This window comes from Astyanax mexicanus, chromosome 5 (assembly GCF_023375975.1).
Source record: "Astyanax mexicanus isolate ESR-SI-001 chromosome 5, AstMex3_surface, whole genome shotgun sequence".
Lineage (NCBI taxonomy): Eukaryota > Metazoa > Chordata > Actinopteri > Characiformes > Acestrorhamphidae > Astyanax > Astyanax mexicanus.
Genome location: NC_064412.1, coordinates 56,422,276 through 56,440,624, shown reverse-complemented (window position 1 = coordinate 56,440,624; position 18,349 = coordinate 56,422,276). Strand labels below are relative to the sequence as shown.

The following is an 18,349-nucleotide window of genomic DNA, read 5'->3' as shown; positions in this document are numbered from 1 at the left end:
GAGCTGTCTGGGGCGTGGCAAAAAAAGTAAATACAGGAAGAAGATTCTGTGTCCTGGACTAGCATTTCACTAGTATTTCAGTGCAATTTAGCATTAAAACACAGAATCACTTTTTACAGTGCACACAAAGCTCCTCTCTAACTGACGGCAATCATTAAACCCTTCTGTACCCAGAGCTCTTCAAGCTTCAGGTACGCCTCAGTTTGACCCCTTCAGAGGAGAAAACAAAGCACTTCTGTACGTCTCTCTGAATAAGAGAGTGTCTGTTAAATGTCAGGAAGGTGAATATAAAGTGAAAGGCAGCTCTCGTCTTTTATCTTGTCTTCTTTATACATTCAAATTCATTGCAGAGCTAAAAATATGCATTTGTGCATCTCCTTGTCTCTCTTCTTATCTCTTATTTCTACCTTAAATAAAAATAAATGGCTATTAAAGCTTTCATCTCATTACTATTGATCATGCACCTTTACTGTTTTACACAAATTTTACACACATTCTGCAATAAAGCACGAATAATATATATTTCAGCATTGCTTATCATAATTAATATGAGAAGTATAATACATAAATAAAATGTTTTATATTTTATTTTATTTCCTACATAGTAAATAATGAATAGTGAAGTGATCTATCAGACTATGAAGGAACACATAAGGGAATCATGTAGTAACTTAAAAACTGTGTTATCCTGTACAACAGAGGAAACTCTTGCTCTTCCTTTCCTGGGATGGTCCTGATGAGTGCCAGTTTCATCATTATAATGTTATTGATGGTCTTTGCAAAGACTTGAGGTTACTTTTAAAGTTTTTTTAAATTCTTCTTTTTAGAAGATTAATCTGGATTCGAACATTATTCAAATATTCACTAATCACTGTATACCTGTAACTCTACCTCTTCACTACTTTACTTTAACTGATGCTCTCAAACACTTTATTAAGAGACAAGAAATTCAAGTAATTAACTCTTGATGAGTTCAGCACAGCTGTTAACTGAACGCCTGAATTCCAGGTGACTCTACCTCATAAAACTGACTGAGAAAATCCAGCAGAGACGTTCAAAACTGAAGAATATAAAACAAAAAACATTTACACCACTTAAAAATGATGAGTTTCTTTGATTTTATCAAGTTAAAAACCTCTGGAATATAATCAAGAGGAAGATGGATGATCACAAACCATCAAACCACCAAACTGAACTGCTTGAATTTTTGCACCAGGAGTAAAGCAGCATTAAGTTATCCAAAAGCAGTGTGTAAGACTGGTGGAGGAGAACATGATGCCAAGATGCATGTAAAAACTATGATTAAAAACCACCAGGGTTATTCCACTAATAAGGTCTGAAAACTCTAAATGCTCTAAATGACAATATTTGTATTTGGAATTTGGGAGAAATGTTGTCTGTAATTTATAGTTCATTTTACTCAAATATATGCGTATAAATAGCAAAACCAAAAGATAAATAATTCCAAAAATGTTCCATATGTTTTTCTTTATAGTTTGGATGGTTTTAGTATTAATATGCAATGCAGAAATAAATTGCAATAATGAAAAAAAAAACACTTAATACTGAATATTAATAAATTAAATGAAGTTGATTCATTGATGTAATATAATACTGGGAACACTGCATTTTGTGCATTTGAATAAGGGTTTACTGTGCATTATTAAAGTGTGATGAATCGATGTTTTAGTACCTTTAAATCTCAGTTTTGATAAATGAACTCTCTTTAATACTGAAAGATAACAGATGCAGCATTATCTAAATAAGAAAGGCTGTGGCTGTAGGATCTGCTCCGTCTCTCTGAGAGGAATCTAAAGCCGCTCTTCTTCATCTTGGCGTTGGTGTGATTCAGTGCTGCAGTAGTGAAGTTGCCGGACGGTCGTGAGTTAGTGCTGGGGTCAGCAGCAGCAGAAACTGAGTGGATTACAAGATGGATTCTTACATTAGTAGCCTAATGAAAGTGGTGCGCATTCGTTTCCCAAACTCCGTATCAATTTTCTTGTTCGCTGTCTGCTTCCCTGTGTAGTGCTGGAGCTGCTGGAGCTGCTGGAGCTGCTCGTTCTGATTTATGCTGCGCTGGAAGTGCTGATTTATGTGTGAAGGATTTGGGAATACTTTACTATCATTAATTTATGTCTAAGTAGCCGTCCTACTACTTTTAATGGATCTTTCTTACATACCACGAAATCCTCGCTGCTGTGCTTGCAGTTAGAACAGCCAGATTATACATTACACTACTTCTGAGACACTCATAACTTTAATAACAAAGTCACATATGTTCTTAAGTGTGTGTATTAAAAGAATTTGGTTCCACAGTGCATCTAATTTATTTTAATATAAAATAAAGCTATACCACCATCACCCACCATATTAAGAACACTATACTAACACTGGGTAGCTCCCTACATTGCAATGGTGCTGCAACAAGTAATCGATTAAAATGATTAGGATCAATTATTAAAGGGCATCGAGTAGTCCAGCATTTTAAAGCGCTGCCACTACGATCAGGAGATTGCTGGTTCGAATCCCGGTTATGCAGCTTGCTGTCAGCTGTCAGAGCACTAAGAAAGCACAGTTGTCCTTGCTCTCTTTCTCTGGGTGGATACAGTAGAGAGCAGTAGATGGCGCTCTCTCTTTCCCCTCATCACTCCTAGGGTGATGTGGATCAGCACAAGGCTGCGTCTGTGAGCTGTTGTATCAGAATCAGTCGCTGCGCTTTTCTCCGAGTGTTAGCGCTGAGATGCTACTTTTAAAATAGCATAGCTAGTGTCTGCCAATTGAAGTAGCACAGCACTGTTGCTTAGTTCTTTTTCCAGAATACAATAAATATGCTAAGTATGGATTTGAAATATCTAGACATTGGCCAATGCTGATGCTAACACTATTTGGAGCATGAAAAGAAAATGCATTACATGAATTTATGCATTAGGCGAATTCATTTTTCAAACATTGGTTGAACCTTTATATAGTATCAGCTGAAATTAATATGACCATTTTTTTTATTAATTTCAAGAATATACTCTTAACAAGTCAAAGCATCATTTAAAAAAATACAGTAAATACAAAATAGGTGCAGTATTACTGTGTACAATATAATTATGGCAAACACCTTATAGAAATAGATGTTTAAATGTGGGTTTAATTAGAGTATATGAGTATATAAGCACAACATTTATATTGCAGCCACAATTTTCACACAGAGATTACAGATTTACGAATTTACAAACTTAAAATTGATATAAACTAGTGCTGTAAACTGAGCTTATCTGATATTTACTATGAAATTTGCTCAAATATTTTTTTTTTTAGAATTCTTTCTTTTCCAGGAGTTGCAGAAACTCAACTCACCCTTTCGTTTCTGCTTCCTGCTGGAGAAATCCGATCTTTCTCTGTTTACACTTCTCAGAGCTTTCCGAGCCTCGACCAGCTCTTTCCTAATCATCCTGCCTGTAGATCCTGAATATTCCTCAGAGCTGCATGAGTTTTTCCATCCAGTACAGACTGTAAACTTCACTCTTTCACCAGAGTCTTTCTTCCTGCATCAGGGATGCCGCTGGATACCTCACGACCCTCGCTGTGTTGATGGTGAGCCCACTGGTCTATTTTGAGTGTTGGATAATACACCCCTAGTGAACCCCAGTGAGACCCTGCTTTCACTAATACCAGAAGATTATGGTGGAGGATCACTCGGTGGTGCAGTTTCACTGTGTGGAACAACGTTTGAGACGCTTGCATCCATAAAGTTGCCTTGTTTCCTTTTTTTATTGAAATTTCATGACATTTTATAAAATTCTGAAAAAGTGTCAGCAATTGTATTTACCTGTAAACTTCCAGTTTGTCTATTAAGCATCATTACCTGGATGAATCAAATCTTTCTCAAACTAACTACCATTAAAGCCACTCTGCTGAAGTACAGCTTTACAAGGGTGAGTTTACAGTCAAGATTCTCCAGCACTAAGGCTGGAGCAGTGTTAGCATTAGTTGCTGACCGCAGCACTAGCTTTTTCGCCTTTCAGAGGTGAGTATATCGGCCTGTAGTGTTTATCATGTTAAAACAAGATACATGATATGAACTGCTAGCTTACTGAAACACTCAGTGTTCCTCAGTATTTAGTGCTGTCGGGCTGCATTCACTAGCGCTAAGCTCTGCTAACCATGGCTAGCGCTGCTGCTAACTGTGCTGTTGAAAATGTTGGAAATCTAAGCTTACTGTAAATAAACGGAAGAGCTTTACTCACCCAAATAAACAGTTTTCAGGAGAGAAATCTGTGTAGATTAAAACCCAGCACTCGTTTGACTGATATATATATTTTTACCAAGTCTTTTAATCTGGTTAGCCTTATGTATAAAAAATAGACCAGAAAATAGACATTTATTGATAGTGTGCTCTATAATGTGGTGGATCTTATAGTCCATAAAATACGGTAAGCGTTGAGTTTGATATAAGGTGGTTGGTGGTTAACATTATTTTTGTTACATTATTTATTTTGTTATATAACTATTTTTATGTTATACAGAATCAGTGCCTTGGTTACTGTTATTCACAAAATAGAACATTTACAGACTTTTTATTTCTACTAAATGTTTGAAACTTGTACACTGTACTAAATAAAGGATTTATTAAAACATACATAAATATAATAATACAAAAAATATATATCCAGTGTTTTGTCATACAGCCATGAATATGATCTGGTTAACCCATCTGGTTAAGGCCAAGCCAAGTAAAAACCCAAGTTTAAAAGTAAAAAAGCTGCATTTAAAACGGTTACAAACCTGATCACTTCACTATTACTGCTACCACTATACAGCACCTTTAATGCACTTTATTCACTTATTCACCACACAATTTATCATAGAACAGGTTCAACCCAAAGTGTTTACTGATTTTAATACTATGGTAGTTTTATATTACATTATTTTTGTTACATTATTATTATCTTATACAACATCAGTGTCTTGGTAAGTTAATGTTATTCCCAAAATAGAACATTTACAGACTTTTTATTTCAACCAAATGTTTAAAAGTGTTACACTTGCCTAAATTTTATTAAAACATTCATTTTGTTGCAGTCGTATTTTCTTCAAATAAAGTTAGATTAGAAAATATTCAGTGTTTTCTCATATAGCCATGAATATGATTATTTTAGAGCTATATCGCCCACCCACCTGGTTAAGGCCACATAAAAATGCAAATGTAATCCAGTTACAATCCTGATGGCTTCACTATTACTGCTACCACTATACAGTACCTGTAATGCACTTTAATCACTTATTCACCAGACAATTTATCATAGAACAGGTTCAACCCGAAGCGTTTACTGATTCTGTGCTTAAACGAATCTGCAATTATTACAATGTAATTACAACCCCCTGGCAAACTCACTGTATTATAATATTATAATTACATAACAGGCAGCAGCTATTTCAGCTATTTCGCCAACATTCAGCTCGTAGTGTTTTTGATTAACCCTGATTTCATTCAACTCGAGGGGAATAAATTTTGCCTGAGATCAATACGGTTGAGCTGACCAACAACCACACAAACACACACACACACACCCCACACACACACACACACCCCACCCACGTCCACATGCCCCGCTCTCGTCACTGACGTAGACTCAATAAGCATGGCGGCGGCGGCGCTCAGCGGCTCAGAGGCTATAATTGTGGATGATGTGCAGCAGAGTGACAGTAGAGCTGAAACCCGAGACCTGATACATTCCACACTGTAAATAACCAGAGAGAGAGAGAGAGAGAGAGAGAGAAAATATAACGAAGAGAGAGAGAGAAAGCGATAAAGGGAGAAAGATATAGAGTGGCAGAGAAAAAGAATAAAGGAGAGAAAACGAGAGTGGGAATAAGACAAAGAGTGAGAGAACGAGAGCGATAAAGGGAGAGAGAGAAAGAGAACAAAATAGAGAGAGAGAGAATAAGACAGCAAGAGAGAGAATGAGAGAGAGAGGTCAGAGAGAGCGAGGCAGAGAAAAAGAGTGAGAGAGGGAGAGAAAGAGAGATTGTGGGAGCGAAACGAAAGAGAGAGAGAGACTAAGACAGAGAGAGAGACAGAGAGGGAAAATTAAAGAGAGAGAGGAGAAAAGTATGAGGGAGAGAGATAGAGGGAGAGTGAAAGAATAAGACAGAAGGACAGAAAAAGCGAGAAGGAACGAGGGAGAGGGACTGAGAGGGGGAGAGAGAGATTGAGGTAGAGAACGAAAAAGAGAGAAAGAATAGAACAGAGACAGAGAGAGAGAGAACAGAAAGAGAGAGAGAGAGAGAGAGAGAGAGAGAGAGGTGCTGAGTGTTCTGACAGCTGAAGGCTCTGTATTTTCACAGCAGCCGATTGACATAGAGCTGACTTTCACCCGGCTCAGAGTGTGAGTGCACATTCGTAACTAAATTTAAAATCTGTATTTTAGACACGGTTCTTAAATAAAAGGATATAGATAGCTCAGAATATTGTTGTTCATTAACTAAAATCATAAAACAAAGAATATTTGAATTCTATTACTAGTATTACTAATAATACTGCTAATAATAACAATACACTCTGTTTATTATATAGTGCACGGTCAAATGTCAACACAGCACCATGAAAAAGCAAAAAGCAAACTACCACATCAGGAAATATTCTCAGATAGATTTACACCACATTACAGCAGTGTAAACACATCCATCTCTCCAAATCTCCTCCTTCCAGTCTAACCACTGGATGCATTTTAAGAACCAATAGACCACTTTCACTATTCCCCATTTTCTATTTCAAAAACTCTAGCCTAAAAGTGAATTAGATACTGTTAAAAAAATCATGTTTTACTTATTGAATCAATGAATGGTGGAAAAGCGCTTCTTGAATTCATATACAAGCCAAGAACACAAGCACATGTCTAACACCAAAGCTTCCACATTCACCAGTGTTCAGTATTCAGAGGACAACAATGGGTGTCTCCAGCTAATTAACGTCAAACATGTTTTAAGCACTATATAGAATTAAATAGACGTTTTTTTTTACTTTAACTTCAGACATAGATAACTGTAATTACTGTTATTTAAGGGTATTAGCAAAAATACCTTTAAACTATAAGTCCTTGTATTACACCACGCCAACAGTTTTTTATGCTTTCTCCTGCCTTGTTTTAATAGCAACAGAGCTTCTGAATATATCTACACTGATGGGCGTGGTACATTGCTATCTTGGCAACAAAAAACACAGGCGCAACACTGACTGATTACTTCCTCTGCTGAGAACTGCAGAAACGCTGCACCATTAAAATAGCAATCCGACAAAGGTAATACACGACTGACCACATTCACCAGTATTCAGAGGACAACAATGAGTGAGTCAATCTCCAGCAAATTACCAGCAAATTAACAGTAGGAACAAATGAATAGCCACAGCGTGCACACCACTTAACACCGTGGGGGACGAAGCCATGCAATCTCAGTCTGAGTCACTCTTATCTAAACGCTAACAATGATAGGGCTTTCAGTCACCCGGTTTTTGAGTGTGTTCTGTGCAGGGGGTAATGCAAGGACTCGTGGTTCTCTTTTTCTCCGTTATTCCATTGGCTGTAAGTAGCTAGTGCTTCTGACTCCCAGTCGCCGACTGGATCAGATACCTAGCATGCCAAATATTTGCCAGGTGCCTGCGAACGGTTGGCGATAAGTTGTTCACACTACATGACTCAACAAGCATTGAACGATTCTCCGATTTGCATCCAAGCAAATCCAAGAGTTTTGACGGCAATTAACGAAAAACTGTTAAAATTTGATAACTTTATTTCTAATTCAGCTTTTAAGAAATCTCTCAGAGAAATTGAGAATTTAAATGAGAAATGCTGTTGTAACAGGTCTGGTATTGTCTAATGTTTGTCATTGTCTGTTGTACTTTTGTACGCCTGTACATTTTTATTTTTAGTCTTGCCAGGCTGCCATTGTTAATAAGAGATGTTTTTAATGACTTGCCTGGTTAAATATAGAATAAATAAATAAAATTAAAATGGGCTAAAATTGTGTAGTGTGAATCTAGCATAAGATGCAACAGCAGTTACCTGTTCCAGCTAACTGAGGTACCAAAAAAAACACCCAAAGAAGCCAAAAAATCAAGTATAAATTTCTAAAAATTCATTATTTCCTGTCCTACCTTCACCCAGATCCAACACAGCCAGCACCGCACTGCTCCTGGCCTCCCCCAGGTGGTTCACCGCCACACAGGTGTAGAGTCCACCGTCAGTTTGGTGGCAGTCCCTGATCCACAGCCCACCGTAGTCCTGAGCATCAGAGGGCAGCGGGTCATCGTTACGGTACCAGTGCAGGGCGGGGCGTGGATAACCCCCCACGGTTACTCTTAACCGAACATCACACCCCGTAGCGACTGCAGCTCGTCTCAGCTTCCGTATGAAGACGGGAGGGGCGAGGGTGCCGTCCTGCTCTGAGGAAGCTTTATCTTGTCTGCATGACTTCATTTCCCCTGACTTAAGAGATCCAGCCTCTCTCACAGCTGATTTCTGCTTCTCTCTGCGTTTCTCTGAACATTAATACAGATATTTCAGAGTTAACTGGTTTTACTGAGTCGGGAGAAATCCTTCATGACCCTCCGACTCGATCTTCTCTAGAAGGTATCAGCTTCCAGGCTGCATCAGAGATTTCCATGATGAAATTCTACTGTAATCTGTATCAAAAAGTGTAATAAAGAGGATCTTATTATACAATATTATAATATCAGAATAAATCAATGCACAAGAAACAAGAAACAGTAGCAATGCACTGCTCACGTACATATGTAAATACTGTACATGACATAACAAGAACAAAAAAAAAAAAAACACCAGACCACTAAAATGTTTAAAATTAATATATAATTTAATATATATATATATATATATATATATATATATATATATATATATATATATAATTTATTTGAATTACTTTAATATTTTTCCCATCCACACTCCACAGTGATATTACTGCCTTGACATATTTTAAGATACATATTTTTACATTATTACAATGCTTTTGTAGAAATATCTGGATCAGTATTTTTTTTAATTCACAAATAAATAACCAATAGCAAATGGCAATGTCTAATTTAACTGTTATTGTTCAATTAACCAGAAATAAAAATGAAATCAAGTTTTATTAAACTGTTTTTCCTGTTATAAGGAACAGACTTTGCCTATATAAAAATCAGTGTTTGTAATAACCATATCTATTAATAACATACACACCAATTGTATTGCATTAAGATGTGTTATATTACATTACAACAAAGGAATATAATCACAGCTTGTTCTATAGTTTTTTCCCTTTTTTTTAGTTTCTAAAAGGACAAACAGCAGGAGCAAAAATATATATATTATGCTTTATATAAGGGCTGGGCGATATTAAAAAAAAATCTGAATCTCAATATTTTAAATATATTTACTTAACATTTTTTATTTTATGTTATATAATACTGTTATATAATTTTTTTAAAATAACTTATAGACTCTACAAGTCTATCTACTGAGATTTACTATGTAAAAATGCACAATCTACATTATGGCAATTTGAAAATAACATTAAAATCTTAATATAATAGCACTAAAAACCAATCAACAAATCAAGAAAAAATGCCTGTCAAACTTTTGCCACAAAATGTTTGCAGGGATGTGTTCTGTGCATTTATATATATATATATATACAAACTGTATTAGTCTCATTAGTAAAATAGATCAGTGTACAGCCAGAGTCCCTCAGATTAACAGATTAAATTAGCTCTAATTCAGCAGCACTGAGAAACACGCTGGCTCATTCCTGCAAAATCGAATTAATAGATTAATAAAATAATCAGAGAAGAGAAGCGCTTTACCTTCGGCCAATTAGGAGAGAGCAGCATGCTGTAGAGCCCCGGTGCAGCATGACCACAATACTAAACCCTTCAGATCAAACTGCATTAGCAGCAGCTCTGTTTACACCAGAGAGGTGAGGCGGACCCTCTGTGTGTGTGTGTCTCTCTCTCTCTCTGTCTCTCACTCTTTTTCTCTCTCTCTTTCTCGCTCTCTCTCTCTTTTTTTCTGTGCCCTACCAGCTCTCTGCTAATGTCAAACTGAGCCACAGTCTATCAGTCTATCAGTATATCAGTCTATTCTTCTTCCTCCAGCTCTGTCTGAATATTTCTGTCCGTTCTGTAGTTTGTAGTTTTTAGTTCTTATCCTCCACTTCTAAGTGTGTGTGTGTGTGTGTGTGTGTGTGTGTGTCCTTCTCCTGCTCGTGCCCTTTACCCTCTCCGGCTCCCCGTGGAGGTGACAGGCGAGCAGTACCAGCCTTGAAGTGACAGCTGGAGCCGGAATAGGCAGCATTTTTTGGGCGGCCCCTGCGCTCCTGTGGCCCTCCCCCATCTGGCTGAGCCGCTGCAGGAGGGCCCTTGTAACCAACCAAACAACTGCAGTGTTTGTGTGCGCGTGAGACTCGTGCGCGTGAGAACGCGGCTCTGAATGAACGATGCGTGATTCATTCGTCCAAGATAGCAGCCGACCGGGAGCATGATGAGAAATCAGAGACTCGTGTGATGTAACCTGTAATCTGGAGACTGTAGTGAGACAATGAGATAATAATGAGACAAAGAGACTGTAGTGATCATTTAAATGAGTCATTTTAAACACAAAATTGATTTTTCTAGCGTTCTGGAAGCACTCACTCTTAACTTCTGTTTGTAACTTTTTGTCTTGTTTGTATTTGGAAGGCTGAGGCTTAACTAAAATAAAAAATATGGACTTAAACAATACACATGTTTTATTTAAAAATAAATATAGTATAAAAAGTGAAAAAATAATGAATCCTTCCAAGCATAAGGTGTTTTAGCCCTGTCTTTGGTAGTGGGCCCTATTTTAGTGATCTATAGGTGAGCCGTTAACTGCTTGGCACCGAGTGTCAGTGTGTTTTTGCTGTCATAACGACGGGAAAAGTACACCTTTTCACAATTTGAAAACACGTAAAAGGCATGCACTAATTCTCTTTTTTTTAATTATAGGTGTGAAAATAGTGTGAAATTTTCTTTACATGATAAAAAAAGTTAAAGCAGTCTATTAGTATTTGTTTCACAATTTGCTGTATATTTACCTTTAATTGTGTTCTATATGCATGCACTTATGTTACTCTTATGTTTTTGGTTATATATTTGTATTTATTTTATACCAAATCAGAATCTTGGAAAGTTTCTGTTTACAAAAAAAATCTATCAATCATCTTCACTTCTTTAAAACCTTTTTTTTATAATATTCTCTATATTTATTTATTATATTTATTATATATTTACGTCATTGGGCTTCACTCCACCTCCTGGCCATTTCAGTCTAACCACCCATACCTCTGCTTAAAACTTCTAACTTTTAGAATTATGTTCTATTAACTTTTAACTGTTATATTCAAATTGTATATTCATATATATATATATATATATATATATATATATATATATATATATATATATATATATATATATATTTTTTTTTTTTTTTTTTTTTTTTTTTTTAACACCATTAAACTATTGTGCAGTCTGATGGTGCGACAGCTTTCTGGCAAGGGTTAAAATATTTGTGCAGGAAGCAACCACTTAGTAACACCAGAGCAACCACCTTGCAACCACCATGGAAACCACCTAGCAACCTTTACTAGTTTAGTCAATCTTATTACATTATTCCCTTATTCTAAATAAATGACCTAATAAAGTACGGAGATTATTTAAAGTAAGCACGCAAGCATTCCAGCATAAGAACCTTATCCTATCTGTGAAACATGGTGGTGGTAGTATCATGGTTTAGGACTGTTTTAAATGCACTAATAATGTATAGAGAACATTAAAACACTACAGTTACAGGGTAACACTGGCGTCTCTCCAGTCCTCCACAGTAACACACACACCTGAGAGACCTGAGGTGTGAAAGTCTTTATTCTGCATGAACACGACTGTCTGTCTCCACGGCCATATGTCTCACTCTCAGAGCGGTCGCTAACATTTCTAAACTTAGTGAGAAAGTGAGAAAGAAATACTGAACGACAGAAAAACAAAAGCTGCTGTAAAAGCTGATATTTTATCAGTATCCGCCCTGCAGACGCTGCCTGTAGCTCTTCTCTCTCATGACACAGCTCATCTCAACCCTGGCACCTAGCCAAACACACACACACCACACACACACACACACACACCACACACACACACACACACACTTGGCTGGCCAAGGTCGGGAGTGTGATAACATAAGCCGTGTTGTTTGTCTTTTTCACACTCACAGTGAGAAACAGGTGCTGAGTTATTAAAGAGTTCTTCTAGAATAAGACTAAATAAAACTCTTCTGAGACTCTAATGGAAATAAAATGAATAAACTTTACATTAATAACATGTAAACTCAATCAGGGAGAATATTGGGTGGCTTTAACGGGAGTAAAAATGTTGTGTTTTCTATATTTCTGCATAAATATGATCTAAAACATTATCAGATTTTTTTTTTACCTAAAAGTCCTAAAAGTAGATAAAGAGAACCTGGTTAAACAAATTAGACAAAAATATTATACTTACATGTGTATTTATACCTCAGCGTTTCCTGTTTTCTTTGTTGGTTATTTTATGTGTTAGCGTCAGTCAGGTTATGCGTTCCGTTGGTGGGTCATAAATATAATAATAAAAAATAAAAAATAAATATATATATATATATATATATATATATATATATATATATATATATATATATATATATATATATACAGTATATATATATATGTTGCTGTGTGGATTTAGAGCACCTATGTTAGATTGATCACAATAAAGCAGTGGGTCTCTCTCTCGTCTCTATTTCTGCAGACTTTCTCCTCCTATTTTGCATGTTTTAGAAGCACAGTTTTCAAAATGTATATTTTTCCTCCCCAAAAATATAATTATGCCATAGATGTCATGTTCTGGTCCTGTTATTTGTCATTTCGGCCCTTTCTATCTGTCTTTCTGTCTGTTTATTTTTCCATGTGTTCCTGCACGTGTCTCTGTCTAAGTGTTTTTACCCACTTAACTGTAATCTGTAGCTCCACCCCCTCATTACTTGTCCCCATGTGTCTCATTTCCGTTTCAATCTATGTGTATTTATACCGCAGTGTTTTTCTGCTTTTCATTTTCCATCTTTGTTGATTGTATAGCATTTTCTCGTTTATTCTCTGTCTCGTTCGCTCTCCTGCTGGTATTCTCCTGTTTATTTCTCTTGTTTATTTCTTGTTTGTTTCTTGTTTTGAGTTTAGCTTTATTTAAGTTTTTGTTTTGTAGCCTTCCTGTTTGTTTTATGTTTCCCAGTGTTTGTTTTGGTTAATTCTGTTGTTTCTTTGTTTGTTTCTTTGTTTAATAAATGTTACCTGACAAAAGAAGGCTATTTATTATTTTTTGCAGTAAATCTCTTATGGATTTTAAATGCACTTTTAAACATTAAGTCCATAATCACTGCAATGACTGAACACAGCACTTGTAAAGCTCCGAGTTCAGTGCAGTTTTCAGAAACACGTTTTAATAGAGAAGAAGACTTTAAGAGACATTCTGAGACAAGGATCTCTTTATACATTGTGACATTACAGGCCTTCCACGGTCAAGGACAGGGTATTATAACAATTCCCCAGACTGGTCTATCTCACTGGCCTCTTCCCCACGTGTCCTCAGCGATAGTGTGAACCCAAATACAAGCGTCAAATACGTGATGCACTCGTAGGAGGATCTGTAAGAAGCAAAGGAACTAGAGATAGAGAGAACTGAGAGAACAGAGAAAGGAGAGAAGTTTACAGGCTTACAACACTTTTGGATAAATTGAGTTTGTTCTGAGCAGTCGAGCAAGCGTTTTGTGTCAGTTTAGAGATTTTTTTGCTGGAGATTATCTGTTTTTGTTGGATTTAACACCATGCATCACCTCCCTCTGTTCACCTGTACTCTGATCACTCTGACCGTGCTCACTGATCTTCAGTCTCAGGCCTGTCCAGAAGAAGCTGTCCCTCGGGAGGTGGTGCTGGACTGGCTGAGGAGGACCATCCTGGAGAGGCTCGGGCTGGACGGGCCACCGGAACCCGTGCCGTTGAGGTCCAGCGGAGAGAGGCTGGAGAGAGAAGCCCAGCATGGAGCTCCACGAGTGAGCAGAGAGGCCAGAGTGGAGCGCAGACAGCATCAGGAGACCTCCCAGGTCATTCTGTTCCCCAGCTCCGGTCAGTCGCAAAAAATCTAAAATTCTAAAATTAGAATATCAATGAAAAGTTACTTTATTTCTTAGTTATATTGTGGGTGATTATGGCTTACAGTCAAAGAAAACCCAAAAATCAGTCTCAGAAATGTCTCAGAAAAATAAATAAATAAATATATATATATATAAGAACGATTTGTACTTTTGGCAGTGTGGGCAGTGTGCCAAGTCCTGCTGGAAAATGAAATCCTCATCTCCATAAAAGTTGTTTTCAGCAGAGGGAAGCTGTAAGATATGAAGTGCTGTATTTGTGGATTTTGTTGGAAAACAAAACTGCACTGACTTTAGACTTGATAATAAAACACAGTGGATCAACACCAGCAGATGACAGACATGTCTCTCCAAACAAACCATCACTGATCATCAGTTAATTTTACATTTCATTTAAAGTAAAAAAACAAGTGTCTGGAGGAAGAGTGGATAAAGAGAGACACACAGTCCAAACTGCTTGAGGTCTAGTGTGAAGTTTCCACCAATCAGTGATGGTTTGGATTTCATTTTCCAGCAGGACTTGGCACACTGCCCACACCAAAAGTACCAATTGTTCTTAGATATATAATATAATATTACATTTTACTGAGACACCGACTTTTGGGTTTTCATTGGGTGTAATCCATAATCATCAACAATAAAATATGGTTTGAAGAGCCAACTAAGCTTCTTTAATATTTTTACATTACATTAATTCTCTGGCTGTAAGAGAGATCAGAACAGAGGTAACAGATCTCTATATATGATGATTAATTTAATAAAAAACTGTGTTTTTTAATGATAGAGTGTGTGGTGTGTAAATGTTGTAATGGTGAGGCATGTTCTGACCTTCTTTACACTATTGTGGTGTTCTCTAGACTCCACCTGTCTGGGCCTCTCCTCCTCAGAAACCTCCTCCAGCCACTTCACCTACTACTTCCAGCCGTCTCTGGACAGCCAGGAGTCCGTCATCACCTCCGCCCACTTCTGGTTCTACGCAGGAGAGACCATCGCTGGGGATACCAACCCAGCCCCGCTCTACATCCTCACCTCTCATCAGGAGCTGCTCCAGGTGGCCAACAAGCCGGTGAAGCGCAGCCCTGATGGATGGACCACCTACAGGCTGGACCGCCACCTCCACGCTGCCATGGCTGATGGGCCGTTCATGCTGCAGGTGGGATTTAGAGATTTTTTGGGGCTTAATGGCAAAATTCAGGTCTATACACATATAGTTAGGGGGCATGTAGTAATTTACCCATAGTAGGTATACAGTATATTGGTCTTTTTATGTTGCTCTTGGCTCCATCTGGTGGTGTGTGAAGGGCTTAGAAAAATCTAAGCATTATTAGGTTTTTTGAGGCATTTGACATAAGAGTTCACATCCTTATCTTCACCAGCACTATGAGGTTTGTATGGTTATTGTCAATGAAAACATGAAAGATCATAATATTTTGTGTAACTATTTTTTTAAACCACTAAGCCACTAAACCCTAAATAAGTCTTTCCATTAACAGCTGAAATTTGTTCCTTTAAAGTAATGAAAAATACCAACGCTGCTTAATTTTATATATATATATATATATATATATATATATATATATATATATATATATATATATATATATATATATATATATATATATATTATATTATTATTATAAACATTTTTTTATCTTTCAAAAAACACTTTTATTGGTGATTTCCACATCTCTTTCTTTGATTTTACCAAATTATAAACCTCTGGAATATAATCAAGAGGAAGATGGATGATCACAAGCCATCAAACCACCAAACTGAACTGCTTGAATTTTTGCACCAGGAGAAAAGCAGCATGAAGTTATCCAAAAGCAGTGTGTAAGACTGGTGGAGGAGAACATGATGCCAAGATGCATGAACAAAAAAAACTGTGATTAAAAACCATCAGGGTTATTCCACCAAATATTGATTTCTGAACTCTTAAAACTTTATGAATATGAACTTGTTTTCTTCGCATTATTTGAGGTTTGAAAGCTCTGCATCTTTTTTTTTTGTTGTTGTTGTTGTTATTTCAGCCATTTCTCATTTTCTGCAAATACATGCTCTAAATTACAGTATTTTTATTTGGGAGAAATTTGGGAGAACGTTTATGTTTGGCATTTTAGATACACTTCTTTGGGTTTTTGGCCATTTGGATACAGTTTAGCACAGCAGTTTAGAGATGTTTTTGGTACTCTTTGTTTATGGACAAGTGGTTAGTTTTTTTTTTAATTATCAAAATATATAATCAATAAGAGGTTATTTTATTTACCAAATGGTAAAAACCAATGGGTCAGTGTTTGGGTCCCAAGTATCTACTTTCACATGATCTATTACCCACCAGGATACATTGAGTTTTTAAATATAAAACATAATCTAAGCTGAAGAGAGGGACCCTCAAAATAGGCGTAAATTGGATTTTATGGTCACTGTGAAAAGCGGTTAAGGAAGCTGGTTTTTCTCTCCTGATCAGGTCCGATGCCCGGCCTGTCGGTGTTACAGCTCAGAGGAGGATAAGACTCCCTTCATGCATCTTCACACCAGGCCTCAGGGTCCTGACCGCTCCCGCCGGGCCCCCAGCGTCCCCTGGTCCCCGTCTGCCATCGAGAAGCTCCAGAGACCCTCGTCTGACGGCCCCGGCTCCGACTGCAGGAGGGAGCAGATCGAGATCTCGTTTCAGGAGCTGGGCTGGGAGAACTGGATCGTGCACCCGAAGGTGTTCACCTTTCACTACTGCCACGGGAACTGCTCCAGCCCCGAGCGCATGACCACCCTGCTGGGGTTAAACCAGTGCTGCGCTCCGGTTCCTGAGAGCATGAAGTCCCTGCGCTTCACCACCACCACTGATGGAGGATTCACCTTCAAATACGAGACCCTGCCCAACATCATCCCAGAGGAGTGCAACTGCATCTGATTCAACCAATCAGATCATATTCTTTATATTCTATATTCTAAACTTTTCTAAACGTTTTATTCGTTTTTTGATATATTTATAACTTTTCTAATGTATGTCAACATTAAAAACAACACATCCCTAGTGTTATATACTTAAAAATATACTTAATTGTACTTAAAACATATTGAGAAATGTCTAAGTATGCTGTGAATATACTAACAAATATATTACTTAAAATATATTAAAGGTACATTAATATAATCCTTTTCATCAAATGTTTGATCATACTTTTTCAAAAGTACAATATAGTGTAGACTACTAAGATGTACCCGTTTAGTTTAATGTAATTCAATATATTTTTAAAATGTTTATTTTCAAATATACTTTTGTAAATATACATTTTTAGCAAACCCACCAAACCCATCTCCTTAAGCCCGACTACCTGCCTGTACTTTTAAACTTGGGATGGGACAAAATATTGATATGACATTTATCGATGTGTAAAAGCAAATATAATAAAAAAAAATAAAAAAAAAACCTTAGGGGCTCTAAAACCTCAAATTTAATTTACTAACATTACTGATTCATTACACCACATGGTGGCGCTGTAATCAAATTAATAGGTTTAATAAATCTGTGGTGAAGAGTATTGGTTGGTAAATTCTGTTACCAACCGACACCAATAATTTCCAATAATTCCCATAATATTTAGGAGTATTTTATCTGTTTTTAGTGACACAGATGTCGTAAAGTATCGTAGAGAATTGGCTTGTGATATATTGAGTATCTCAGGATCACAGTACTTTGGTATCATCGTTATTGTTGGCAACACATCGTGAATTATATCATATTTTCAGATGTTCTGTGATTCCCATCTCTATTTTAGACCATGTTCACTTTTTTTGGCAAATCCAGAAAGAATCCAGATAAAAAACACCTAAATCTCAGATTTTTGTAAACTGATTCCACACCACACTTGGAGGTGTTTTTTATAGAAATCTGTATTCATTCATCTGGTTGGTGCTGGAGATCTAGCTCCTTTTAAAAGTGTATTTTAGCTTCTACAGCTCTGTTTTAAACCATTTAACCACTGAAATGCTTTAATAAAATGTTTTACATTCAATATAACTAGTTTTAAACTGATTTATAGAACATTCTTGCTGTATTATTTGTGTTACATCATGATTTTCAACTTTTTTTTTTATATTTACAGTCATGTGCT

The 18,349-nt window shown here is 36.8% G+C and overlaps 2 protein-coding genes across 3 annotated transcripts in view; one reads left to right on the top strand and one right to left on the bottom strand.

Annotated features, from left to right (window-relative positions):
- spega (striated muscle enriched protein kinase a) overlaps positions 1 to 10,310 on the bottom strand; it is a 64,840-nt gene extending 54,530 nt beyond the window's left edge. For both annotated transcript variants that reach the window (XM_049479857.1, XM_049479861.1), the window contains exons 1-2: positions 9,857 to 10,310; positions 8,147 to 8,674 (exon numbers count right to left, since the gene is read on the bottom strand). In XM_049479857.1, the coding sequence (XP_049335814.1) occupies positions 8,147 to 8,468 (322 nt within the window). In that variant the 5' untranslated portion in view covers positions 8,469 to 8,674; positions 9,857 to 10,310. The remainder of the gene's footprint in view (positions 1 to 8,146; positions 8,675 to 9,856) is intronic.
- A 3,294-nt stretch (positions 10,311 to 13,604) lies between these two features.
- Positions 13,605 to 17,366, top strand: inha (inhibin subunit alpha). The gene is made up of 3 exons (XM_007244240.3): positions 13,605 to 14,211; positions 15,095 to 15,390; positions 16,705 to 17,366. Exons 1-3 carry the CDS (start codon positions 13,914 to 13,916, stop codon positions 17,143 to 17,145), a joined length of 1,035 nt encoding a protein of 344 aa, XP_007244302.2. The 5' UTR covers positions 13,605 to 13,913; the 3' UTR covers positions 17,146 to 17,366.
- The last annotated feature ends 983 nt before the right edge of the window (positions 17,367 to 18,349 follow it).